General features: G+C 28.6%; 1 protein-coding gene across 1 annotated transcript in view; it reads right to left on the bottom strand.

Annotated features, from left to right (window-relative positions):
• nAChRbeta1 (nicotinic acetylcholine receptor beta1) overlaps positions 1-9987 on the bottom strand; it is a 59865-nt gene extending 49878 nt beyond the window's left edge. Inside the window, exon 1 of the mRNA XM_040710162.2 lies at positions 8735-9987. Within this exon, the coding sequence (XP_040566096.1) occupies positions 8735-8795 (61 nt within the window). The 5' untranslated portion in view covers positions 8796-9987. The remainder of the gene's footprint in view (positions 1-8734) is intronic.
• Positions 9988-14098: the final 4111 nt, after the last annotated feature.

The following is a 14098-nucleotide window of genomic DNA, read 5'->3' as shown; positions in this document are numbered from 1 at the left end:
AAATAACAAATGGGTTGGAAAGTCGCAGGTTTCACACATAGATGGCGTTTTTTAAATTCACCGCATTTTCTGTCACAACCAAATTTCAATAGATAGCTGTCAAAATTTCATGACAATCTGATTTTTAGTTCGTGAGTTATGTTTTCTTTGTTAAGCTTGGGACTTTTCAGGCCAGTTAACTATATAAATAAGTACTCTACAAGTTACAAGTCCTATAATGCTTTATTAGATCAGTCGTTTCAATGAGCAAATATTAATTGATGCTAATATATTTCATGTTGGTCTATTAAAATTACGTATTCATTACGAATTTACGAGTAATATTACGCTTGACATTTGAACCTTGGAATGTGTCATAGAATACACACGAATTAATACTGATCGATAAAAAAAGTACTTTAAATTCTTCATATCAAATTATTAATTTCATTTTTAGTTTACAACTTGTACAATTTATTAGAGAAGAAACGAATTTTTCATGACGTAGTCATCCTTTAAAAAGTAATAACAACAAAATTAAATAGAGTCCTAATCCATTCTACAAGGAACTTAAACTATAAGAAAAGACAATCAACCTTGGGATTTTTGGACCAGCCGGAGACGAGCCCTTATTTTAAGACACCATAGCTTATATTACGATCTTTCCAAAATGGAATTCAAAATCCCCTTGAATGAGAAAAACCATCATTTAGAATTAAATCTTATTTTTATTATTATATTTTTTTTTTAAAGTTTATAATCTCATTTCCCATTTAATCCATACATCCTAATTTAGGTACATATTCACATATATTTCCTCCCTCCCTCTTCCAAAGCTACTAGGTACCTAAGTTAATTAACCATTTCTTCTTCTTCAAGGATTCAAGTTTGATTTATGGCTCTTAAAAAGAGAAAAGAAAATAAACCACCTTAACCCTCTGATAGTGAACATCTTTTTTCAACAAAGTAAGTTAACTGTTTTCAAACAGATTTTATTTCACTACACACAGTCGACATAAAATTAAACTATTTAAGTTTCTAACATTTTTGAATATTTCGTAAAATCAATGAAAATGTTAAAAATACTTGTATTAAATCAAGGCTAGATAAAAAGAATTCTTTTTTCGTGAAAAAGTTAATCGTAACAATTTAGTTTTTCGGTCTCAACAAGATATAATTTGTCATTATCATAGTTAAAATATTAAAAGAAATTATGAAATATTTATAATTTTTAAGGAATTTTTTTACAAAATAAGTACGTATCAATTTGAATGAGGCTGTGTGGAATACATGAAACAAGTTTTATTACATTTGCAGCCGTTTTGTAATCATTATAAGAAACGACATTAAAACAACAAATAAAAATTGAGTTTGTTTTATTACTGACTGTACGTTCTAGGAATATATTAAAAAGTGTTGCTCGCTTATAAAATGTTATTCAAAAAGAATTATAGATCTAGGTTTATATAATATGGGGTAAAGGAAATCCCAGTTCACTAACGAAGGGTAAATTAATAGTTGAGATATAATTTATGAACCAAAATCATATATATACAATTTTTACTTGTATGAAGCCTTGACTCCCTTAACAGTTTTTTTTCGTTCAAATGTTCAAAAATCAATACCCAAGCCTGTTTGCTGTATGCATCTTTATGTACCTACAAATACATATGTAGTAACAAATAACAATTTTTCCTTTACGTATGCAATTTTTCCCCACTATAATTAGTTATAAAGTAATTCATGATGACGCTGCAAGCGAAAAGAAAGTATTTTTGTAACCAAATGAATCGTGCAGCTGTCGTTTCGCCACTTGGTTTTAACATCTTTCCTGGGGTAAAAGATCCCCTTGGATAACAATAAAGGCTGAGCAAATAAATAAACGGTTAATGCTTTATTTTTTCCCATGGTTTAGCCACTCTAAAATAGTCAGAAAGTATGAACAATTGCACATTTTCTGATCAATATCCAAACCTACTTGTATGAATTGTCATCTATGGGTAGTTCCATGATATTTCAATAAATTTTCTAACAATTTTAAACCCAGTACTTTAACTACACTATTGCATAGAGTATTATTAAATATGATCACCTAAAAAAATAATTTTAAAAGTGACCAAACGCTTAGCGAGATATGGATGGCCCTTTTTAAAAATTGAAAAACTTTAATAAATGATTTTAGAGGTCATACTTTTGAAAGAAGTATGAATTTGGAATGAAATTATTTTTTTTGAGGGGTGAGGAGCTTGAATTTGGCGGTATAATCAGTGTAAAACTATGGAAAAACAATGATTTTCAATTTTTTTATATTTCGAGAGGCATATTTTTGAGGTTCAATTTGAGGATGAAGGATTGCATGAAATTTATAATAAAAAAACAAAAATACAAAATTTGATTTCTTCAAGAGTTCCATATTCCAATAAAAAAAAATGCATTTGTGTTACTTACTTACTTCAACAATGCAAATTTAATGTTAAGTCAATATAAAAACATTGAAAATTATTTCTTTTCCTTAATTTTGCCTTGATTATACCATCAAATTCAAGCTCCTCACCCCAACAACATATAACTTTATACCAAAATCATTTTTGTATCAAAAGTATGACCCCTAAAATCATTTATTAAAGTTTTTTCAATATGTGAGCGCCACCTAGTGGTTAAGATTTAAAAAAGGGCATATCTAGCTAACTTGTTGGCCAATTTTAAAATATACTTAACCACATGAAACAAATACCTTACATATGTTGTACAATGCTTGTATCTAAATATGTACATATAAATAAAGAAAGTATCTATTTATTTATTTGATATATCATCAAGAAAAAAGCCCAAAAATGTATCCAAATGATTTTTTTTTTTCTGAAGGTCATCTTGGACCAGGATGACTTAGATTTGTATGGCTGGTGTAATGAATTAAAATGGTCAATTTTTGTGAAAAGGTAACTAAGGCATGGTTATTAAAATTTTAATTTTTTTCTTGAATTTTATGTGAATTAAACGTAATTGCAATTTTCATATTTATCAGTCCAATAGTCGGGTTGCAATATGCTAAAGAAATAAAAAAAAAGGGTATTGAGCTAAATTTCCTTCTACTTCAATTGACATAATTTTGAACATATTTATATATATATTTTTTTAAATACTCAGAATTTTCTTTCGAAATGTAAAATTTTTAAACTTTAGGGAAGTTGACCTACCTCTAAATATTTTTCAAACTGTTCAAACTTTTCTTAAATGTTTTTTTTTACCATTAGAAACCAATTTTTAACCTAACCCATTTACTTTTCTAAAAAAAAATGTGTTTTGTTGTCACCCAAGATAATATGTACCTATGCTCTCCAATGATTGAAATTGACATTTGAATGATGCAGATTATTCGCATAAGTATTATCATCCTCATCATTATATTATAAATCGTATTGACATAAAAAAAAATATGCAGCAGTAGGTAATATTACTCGCTTGAAAGAGCAAATCAATTTTATTATCCCATTTAAATCTCCAACATAAATATATATATATATATACGAGTTAGATGGATAGATTATAATTTATATATTAAAATGACATCCGTTTAAGGTATATGTATTGCAAAAATGCAATAATATTTATTACTGTTCTCAGACAATATCGGCGATATTAAAGTTTTTACAATCAATATATAAGTTACTTTTTGAAACATGAGTTTTTACAAAAACTAACTATATTTATACCATTTTGAAAGTGTTAGTCAAAAGATATATGAAGAAATACAAGTACATATTTAATTTTTAAATTAACTGACTAGTTAAACTTTTTTCTCTGGGTCTATATACATGTGAGTACTTTTTTACACAAGCCTGAGTCAAATTTGTGATGTGATATCCAATATGAATGGAGCAAGTCAGATTAATTATAATAATGTAAATAAAATGTATTTCATAAGATGTGAATAAGTATTATTTAATAATATAAATATGTATTGACGTTGAATAAATATAATAAACTTTTCTAAATGTTCAGTGTCAATTCATTGCAGGTGATCAAGACCTAGACATAAGTCTCATAAACTATTTGAAGGAATCTCTTTAATGAAAAAATAAATTTTTAAACATCTAGTTGAGTCATAAGACGATGTTTTATGAGACATAAGTCTGCTTTGTCTCAGTGCAAAAGCCATGAAGGGTAAAATACTTATAAAATGTATACTTATATTTTTGGGATGATTTAAAAAAAAAAAAAATTAATAACAAGGCATTTTTGAATGACCTTTTTTATAAATGACATTTCATAGTTTTTTTTTCTATTATTAAATATTCATCATGTTTGATAAATTTCGCTGTCTATTACAACATTTGCTTGCATTATATAAAATTTTCTTAATTATATCCCATTTTTCCAACTAGCATTACCATGGGTCTAAAAAGGATAAATACAATTGATATTTCTGTTTTAGACAGATATTGATTTGATCTCATTCTCATAAATAGTTTGAGGAATTTAGACTATAACATTTGGTCAAAGTCTTTTTTATCATAGATAAATAAAAAAATTAAATATTTTGTTGCATGACTCAATAGCTATTAAATGATGTATTATATACATCCATCAGATCATAGACTTACCGGAAGGGACGACAGAGACCTCATGTGACATGTTGGCGTTGGTCTTAAAATGGCTTCGGTATTTTATCGACAATACAACGGATACATATCTAACTGAATTGTTATTTTTCTAATTTTAACACATATACAGGATGATTAAAAACTTGTTTCTTTTAATCACCTGGTTTCTCAGTAAGAGGTTATTTGATATTCCAAATTTTTTGCAAATCAGATGAAAAAAAAGGATAAAAAAGTGTAAATTTTCCATGAAATCACTTATAGACATTTTTGTATCTTTAAAATGGACTCTAGAGAGAATATTCCAAAAATATATGTATAGTTCCACATTATATATATAATCTTTCCAGAAGGGGATGAATTGAGGTTACATAAAAGCTGAAAAGAAGGACAAAAGATTTCCAATTTCAAAATCTCGGCTAGGTCATTAAAAAATGTATTTTTTTAAGCAAAAGGGCATAAAGGAATGTTATTATGAAAAGTGTACACCTAAATATTCCAGCAGAGTTTGTTCTTTAACCGCCCTCCCCCCAAAAGAAGTATATCTAGGGGCTCTAGAGTGAAAAAAGGTTGAGAATCCCTTCAAATACTATGTACACATCAAATAAACAACTTTTTTCTCCTCTAACAGCTGTAATTCTACCTTTTTTTCACTTTGAACTATACTCTAAGCGTTTCTGTAATTACATATTCTATACAACAGTATAAGTCATAAATGTAGCATTATACTCTTGCCTGAACTTTGAGGTACCTAGCTTAAAAAGTGAAACCATAATGATTAATTATTAAATTCATGTAAATAATGTGTAGCTATGTAAGTTTTTTAGTCAGGAACTACATAAAGAATCCTATAATAAGATATAGAGCTTGGCCATGTTATATACAGTCTCATACTGATATGAGTGCTAGAAAGTACATATGATAAAGACTTTGTTCATACACACATTTTTTATAGAAAGGCCAATTGGTATAGGAAAAAGTTTTACAAAAACTTAATTGAGAGTTATCCCGTAGCACCAAAGTGGAAGAAAAAGAACTTTATTAGACTGACTATACATAGACTTTTTTTTTATTTTATTTGATGGCTTTGAAGATTGAATTTATTCATCAATCATTTGACGAGCGAAGCCGGCAGGTTCATTTGGTATTATATGTATATATATATATATATATCAATGGAATCAATCCTTCAATGATGATTAAAAAAAGCAAAAAAAAACAAACTTTCTTTTTAAAATAACAATAATAAAAATTTATTAAAGTAAAATGCTTTCAAAAATTATACAGAATTTTTTTTCCTAATATATATATACATATATACGTATTCTATGGCAGAGTAAGAGAAATGAGAAAGCCTTGTTACCTTGAAAAAGAAGAAGAAAAAGAGACTTATGTATAATCATTTGAAGCTGAGACAAATTCATTTATGAAATAATCCCATCAAATTGTATTGAAGAATTGCACATTACTATGTATGTTCATATGTACGAAAAACACGAACAGGTGTGGCCCGTCCACAAAAAGCAAGCTATAATAATTTTTCTTACTATTGAGTATGGATAACATCTGTATTCTTTGAGTAATTATAATCAAATTTTTATCGACAAATTACTCTTATTAGCCCTTTGGAGGCAAAACTACAAACTCCACTTAAATGCATCCTCACAATAAAAGAATGAGCCATGGACATTCTTTATTTGACAGGCCATATTGGGGCTAATATACGTCACTTGAATTAAGTAAAGTTTTTGAAATATAGGTAAAATCCTTGGGTACCTTAGCTCATCCTACAAATTTGAATAGAAAGCCTATAATTGATTCAAGTATTTCTATAAAATATATTAGCCTGTACGATATATATCAAGTAAAAAAATTCATTGGGATTTTCTACTTTGTATGCTTTATGTTCAAAATTGTTTTTATGTTGACGCACCATATTTCTACATACAAATCTTCATAATACAACTTGTTACATTTAGGTACGAGTACACCAATGTACAAGGTTATTTTATATACAAACTCCAGTGAAAGACTCAAACAGATTGATTTTTTTAGATATTTCTTATAGAATTAATTACTCAGACTTATGAGCTCTCTTCAAAACAAATTAAACTATAAAATTAAGAAATAAGAAAAACCCCATCAAGATTTTTATAAGTACTTATAAAAAAAATAGGCTTCAAAATCTCACCAGGGGTACCAATATATTGATATTGGATCAGTAATATCTTTTTATATTTTAGTTTACTCTAATTCAAAAATTGTAGTGTTACATGAAAATAACCTTTAAATCCGTGCGAGCTGAAAACAGTTAACGTATATTAGTTGAATAATAAGTTAAGCCATTTGTGAGGGATAACAAAATCTATATTTGAAAAAAATGTTGTGCAATGAAAAAAAAAACACCATTCGGCTTCATTGCATTTTATAGGGGAAAAAGCCAAGAGAAGATACACCTTATTAAAATATAGGTAGATATAATAAAAAATATCAATGAAATTTTATATGTAATTTTGCAAATATATAGAACTGCAATTTAATATTTATAATTTGAGTTGTTGTTCACTGAAGTTTTGTTACATATATACCTACAACAACCTAAATGGAAGATTTAGCACAAATACACGAAACATTGGACATTACTTAAAATCTCAGACTCTCCAATTTATAGACCATTGGCTATTCTAAAACTGAATTCAAAGGTTTTGAAATAACTTCTATTTATCTGTTTAGCATTGTATGAAGGATATAATATTATTTTATTTATCGAGTAGTTAAGACCTATTTTTAAATAGTTCTTACATTAGAAAGTTAATAACAAAAAGGAAAGAAAACATGAACTTTTTTGATGGGTTAATTAAAAGAGAGCATTTATTATTATTATATATATCTATAGTCCTTCACATATTATTGGTACGGTGGTAAAAAAACCCCTTTTTATAATTAATAAGAATTGATTACATCATCAAGAAAAAATAATATATGTGATGCGTCAACATATAAAAATATTGAGCAAAAATCAAGAAAATTATAAAATACGAAAAAAAAAATTATCTTCATATATGTATATATACAGCCCAATATTCCATAAACCTATTAGAGCCAACCATATGCATTGTATTCAGAATATGTTATTATTTAAGATACCCAAAAAGTTTAGCTATAGTGTATAACCTTCATTTGATTTCAATGTCTTATATTAGTCCCGATATGGCCTTTCAAATAAAATCTACAAATGTATCTTTCCTTTATTGTGACGAAGCATTTTTTTGTAATTTAAATGCTATTGGCGGCGCACCCAAAGGGTCAATAAGAATATTTAGTGATGGATATTGAGGATAATTTGTGAAAGAATTTCGCACTCAATTTTGAGAAAAAAATATACTAGCTTGCTTTTGTTTTAAGTGCCCTTATATATACCTACATTAAATTGTATGTGAAAAATAGAAGCGAGGGAAGATTTTATTTATTTTGTTTAAAGAAAAAGTTATTTTCAAATATATATATATGGTTCTTTTGAAAAGTGTTTGACATGGATTTGTATACTCATAACACAAAAATGAACTTTTTCTAATTAAGACACAGACATACTCAATAACGACAAAAAAGAAATAGTAGTAAAAAAAAGAGCTAATTTATCATTTGGAAAATAATAATATAACTTTTTGTCTTGTCTTATAATATTCCTATTCCCCAATTATTGGTCTCTTTTCTCTCTTTCTCCGTTTCTTTTCTCTACACACTTGTAGAAAGATAAAATGAAAAGTTTGGAATAGGGAGAGAGATATGTAGAAAGAGAGAGAGAGAGAGAGGGAAGGAGGGAGAAAAGACCAGAGCCTATGTGGAGATATCTCTGTAGTTTGTTTGGAACATGAACATTTGAACTAAAAGCACCATCAAAAAAAAAAATTAGTACATAATTTATTGATACTAGGAGAATAATTATTCGTTTGAAAACGAAGTGAATAGCGTGAACAAAGGCATCATAATACGTAGAACACAAACAAATCAAATAAAGCCTTACAATGCTCGAGATGTATCGAGTATTTTGATAGCATTAGTGCGTTTGAAGAAAATCCTATTATAAATGTTAGTACAACAAAAACTTAAATTATATTAAACAGAAAGAAAAATAAATAGCAACTCTTTCTTACCTGGTGAAAATAATCTGAGGAGGAATGTTAGTAGTATGATCAACATAATATTCCAATCCATTCTTGATGATGTTGACAAACTGAATTTAAATATTTCGTTTTAAAAAGTCTATTAATTTTGAAAATCTAAGGAAACACATTGAAATAGATGGATGTTGTTGTATATCTGTGTGTGTTTTGTATCTTTTATTGATCTGTTGTAGTTTAATAAAGCACCTCAGTATGAAAAGAATTCAACTTTGAGTAAAAGTATGATTGTTATGTTACAATCATCAATGAATAGAACTAAACTAAACTTTAAAAAACAAACAAACAAAATAAAATATAAAAACAACTAATTTCTCTCTTCTGAAAAACGAACTGAGCTATTCCTTAGTCGTAGTATTAGTAAAACTGTCTTTGGAACTGTATTGGAGTGAATAGTAGTATTAGTAGAGGTGGAGGAAGATCCTTCACTCTCATCTTCCATGTCCTCCTTTCAAAAACGTAAGTGGATGAAACTCTTTCTCTCCTCTCGTACACGTACTCGTATTCCTTGCATGTAACAAACAAAGCCTCTCACTAATTATATATCAGTCTGTATAGTATATATAAGACTTTTAAAAGGATGTTTTTTAAATGCGTGCCTGCTTATGGAAGCAAGGTGGCATCCTTATACATATGTTGTTCACAAAATCCCTCAGTCACTCCCTTGAAATACTATATAGTCATCATCCATCACATATAAGAGTTGGTAAGAGTTGAACAAGACAGGGTTGATCAAGGCAATTAATTTGATCTTCTCCTTACTAGTCCCATCCCATCTTGAAGAATCATTCTTACTCCTCTCTCCAGAGTCTTTGCATTAGCACACACAAAGAGAATTAGGATTTAATTGAGTTCTGAAGAGATCCACATCATAGTTAGTCTTTTTTTTAATATTATTTTGATATTTATTTTCTTGAGTAAACGACGAAGACTAAGTAATATGTTGTCATAAAAAAAATAGGCGAAACCAAAAAAGGCCGTGTTTTAAAGCCAAAGAAACTTGGCTTTATCGGCCTAATACAAGGCTGTCTATGATGAGCGCGATATATAGGAGGCTCTGGAGAAAATCTTCAAGACGGTCCTTTCCTTCATCTTTCTTTCTCTTCATCAAGGAAAAAAAAGAGAAATGGGAAGGCAGAAGCTACTCATCCATTATTTGCCCTTTCTCCTCTTATTTTTTTTTTATAGCTAAACCAACCATGGAATTCTCCTTCCCTCAAATACTCAATTATTATGTTCATTCTTCAACAAAATACTTTTTATTCTACAAAAAGAAGAGCAAATTATTCTCTAGGCAGTGCCCAGATAAGAGAAGAAGAAAGGCTCGCCTGTTTTCTTTCTTTCTTTTCTCCCTTCCTCTTTTTTTAGTTTTTGGTTAAATGCACGTTGGTAAATAAGGTTGTTGAGTCCCCGAATTTTTGAAAGACTTTTTTTTAAAACAGCAACATAAAAAAGTCAAGATTGGGAAGAGGATTTTGATTTACTCATAAGGCTTGTTGCTCACACACACTATGTATATATATGTAATTGGGCTTTAGAACGGTTATGTTTTTTTTGTTTGTTTTTTTGCCTTTGCTTTTTTTAGTAGAAAGCAAGAATATTTATGCAGTAAATAGACTAAAAGTTTAAAATAAATAAAGAAAAAATGAAAAATGAGAAAAGCGGATATAAATTTAAGAGATTGAACAATTTATTGTTAATCCAATCTATAACATACAAATCAATCAAATGAAGGCTAACAATTTAAACGAAAGAAAACTGATTATTTCCATAGAATTGCTAATGAATTCCGCAGTTTAATTTCTGACAAAAGCAACTTATATTATTCTTATTTATAAATTAAATTGTTTTATTCGCTGTATCAGATTACATCACAATGTAATTACTTTTTAATAATAAATAATTTGACATATTATATATATTTATTTATTAAAATAGAGATGTGTATAAAAGTACATCGTATTCAAGGGCGTCCGCAAGGGGATGATGGGGTTAGAGGGGCTCTAGCCCCCAAATTAAGGAATGTTTGCTTTTTACTAGAAAATTTAATATTTCATTTATTTTCAAAAAAATTTATATGTGAAATATTTTAATTTTTTTGAATTTGCTTCCAAAAAAATTAATTTTCAGTGAAGAGGTGTGGATTTGGGGAATTTGCTTCCAAAAAAAATTTAATATTTGAAATTTACATTTTTGAAATTTTTTTCCAAAACATTACATATTTGAAATGCTTTTCTAAAAAAATAATTTTTTGTAAATAGCTGTCGATTTTTGAAATTTTTTTATAAAAAATAAAATTTTTTGTCTTTAGCTGAAAATACTTTTGTATTGTTTGTTTGGAAAAAAATTAGTATTTGAAATTTAATTTTTCCAATTTTTTTCCAAAAAACAAGCCCCCAAAATGTAGGCCTGCAAACTACTTTGGACACTAAATATTAAGATAAACATATTGTGTCTATAATTACTTTGTTATATTTTCCTGCTAAGTGACTTCCTTATTTACTTTACCCATCAATTGGTACATATCCTGTTTCGATTCGTTTAGGTTTTAAAGTTCACAGTTGTAATCTTGATACTTTGACAAATTCTGAACATTTTACATGGCTATTTGGACAAATTTTTCCAAAAAGGTAATCTTTTGCCCATGTGTTAGGCTGACCCGTCTAACTGATTCCGGTTATGAGACCCTTTATGGAAGAAAAAAACCCAACATTTCCCACTTAGGGGCTAAACTAAAAACAACAAAGTTCCCATTCCTTAGACACTTTAACCCTCCATTAGAGAAAACATTTGTTTTTGCTCGGTTCTCAATTATTCCATATTTCTTAAAAATAGAATTAATTTCTCATATATTCAATCTTCATGAGGTAAATGAATGGTTACATTTTTCTAATAAAAAACCGGATTTCTAGAAACGTATCTACGTTGAGCTTTGAGGCTCCTTACAATTCTGGTGATATCAAAACAATCCTCCTATTATTTTCTCTAATAAAAATTCATCCTCTACGTAAGAGAAAAAAACACCAATATCTTGCTCCTTATGAAGGACTTTAACAATAATATTTTTGGAGTTGAACAAACGAATGCTTTGAAGAAATGAATAGTTCAGTTTCAGTGTTCCAAAGAACATATCTTCTACTCCTAAATAAGTGTGCCGTTGAGACACGATCAAGTTTAGATCTACTCTTCAAGGCTTTTGAAGCAAGATTTTTTAAAAGTCATTCAAATAATTTCATTCAGTATAAGACCCACTTGAAGATTCGTTCATTATTATTTCTCAAAAATTCGGAATAAATTAAAAGCTTAAAAGTAAAACATACTTCTCGTGAAGAACGAAACACGATGAAAAATTAAAAAAGAAAAAAGGAAGAAGAATACTGGAAGAGATCTCTTAAATAATGCACAGGAACAACTTCTCCAAGATTCCTTCCACAAAAAATGAACGTTATTGAAATACCAAAATAATTCAAATACAGTACACAATTTTACAAATCTAAAATCACAAGCACGACTGTCCTCCCCAGATATCCCCCCACCCCCTTAATAGAAATAACTGTCAGTGCCAAGAGAAGGACGTATGTCAACACAAAAATTCTTCTCTTTCCTTTATATGTATGCGGATGATGTCACAATTTTTGTCGATGCCAACACTGAAAGTCAGTTAGAAGAATTTAAGTCAAATGACGTTAAGTCTTATGAAAAATATTCCCACTGGTCCAGCTTTATAATTAATAAAACTAAAACTGCTGTTCTAACAGCAGGGATTTGGAAGCCAAATTCTTCAACTAAACTTATATATTGTAATGTCATAAATAAAGTATACATTTTAGGTATTGAATTGCAAGGACACGGTGAAACTTACACAAATTGGACGAGACTGTGTAATCTGGTTTATAAAAAAGTACAATCATTGAGGAAGTTCAATTTCCTATCAAGAGTCGAACTGTATTCTACTGAAATAGTTCCCGCTGTTTTGACATAAGGCACACTATCACCCTCTTTTTGCTGATTATTAATTCGTGACTAAATACCCTTTTTCATTCAAAGTACTCCCTTTCCTTAAAAAAGGGGGGAAATATATAGGAGGCTATCCCCTAGTTATACCAAAAGATTTTGATTAACATAACGAAAAATATCCTTCAGTTACTGCGTCCTGTGTGGGGTACTTCCCTTTACATGCTTCTGGTTATGGGTACTATTGTAACAAACTAATCAGCCGAGATAATTTCATTTTCATGGGGTTCTGCTCGTCGTGTTTTATGTTATGGAACACCAAGGTATTAGTCGATCACTTCCATAGATGTAATTCATCAAAACGTAGCAAAGAAACATTTCTTCAGCTATGCTGAGAGTACGAACTGCGTACAAAGTCTGGCTATGCGTAATTATATTTTGACTGTCGGTATTTGTAAAGGGTAAATTTTGTTTTCCGCTGAAAATGAATGCTAAGAACCATGTTCCTCCGACATCATGGCATTTGAAAATTTTATATTCCAGGGACTTTAGGAATAATGTTACTGAGATGTGTGAAAATTTTAGAAAATTATTACATCTTTCAATCTGCGATAAAAAAAATAGAGAAATCCCTACTTTATATTTATGCCAACAAAAAATGTACTGCTCATTTTCAAATCTCGGCTGGCCTTATTTCTTATAATGCTCCAAGTAAGGACTGAGGGGGAAACATTAACGTGGATTGTCCCAGTGTTCGAATTCTAGAATAACTTATTTTTTCAAACGTAAAGGAATTAATTGAATTCTTAATGTTGATAACTGTGTATAAAATTCATTTCCTAGATGGCATCCAGATTAATTATGAGTGAAAGTGCAGTATGTGAATTGTACATAGATAGATTTTAAGTATTTGACTATTAAAGAAAATTATGTGTTTTTTTTTTTATTTTCTTAAGATTTCAACCTTATTCATAAATATTAATTTAATATATAGTATTTTTTTAAATATTGAATTTATCTTCCCCGTTTCTCCCTCCGATTGAAATCCTAGATCAGACTTGCAGCTAATGGTATAAGGCAGAGGTTGGGTAACTTTTTTAATTTCAAAAATCCATAGCTACTCACAAAAAATTCCAAATATCCACAGCTGTTCATTACATTTTTTGTGAAAAGTTTCAAAAATTAAAAGTTCATATGTTATATTTTTTGAAAAAAAAATTGAAATATGAAATTTTTTGGAATAAAAATTCAAAAATCCAAAGCTATACACAAAAAATTAAAATTAAAATGTTTGGAAAAAATGTTTAAAAATTAAATTTCAATTATTAATTTTTTTAATTTCAAAAATCTATAGCTATTCACTAAAAAATTTAAAAAAATCAT

The sequence above is a fragment of the Lepeophtheirus salmonis genome, chromosome 4 (assembly GCF_016086655.4).
Source record: "Lepeophtheirus salmonis chromosome 4, UVic_Lsal_1.4, whole genome shotgun sequence".
Classification (NCBI taxonomy): domain Eukaryota; kingdom Metazoa; phylum Arthropoda; class Copepoda; order Siphonostomatoida; family Caligidae; genus Lepeophtheirus; species Lepeophtheirus salmonis.
This window is presented reverse-complemented; position numbering and strand designations above follow the sequence as displayed.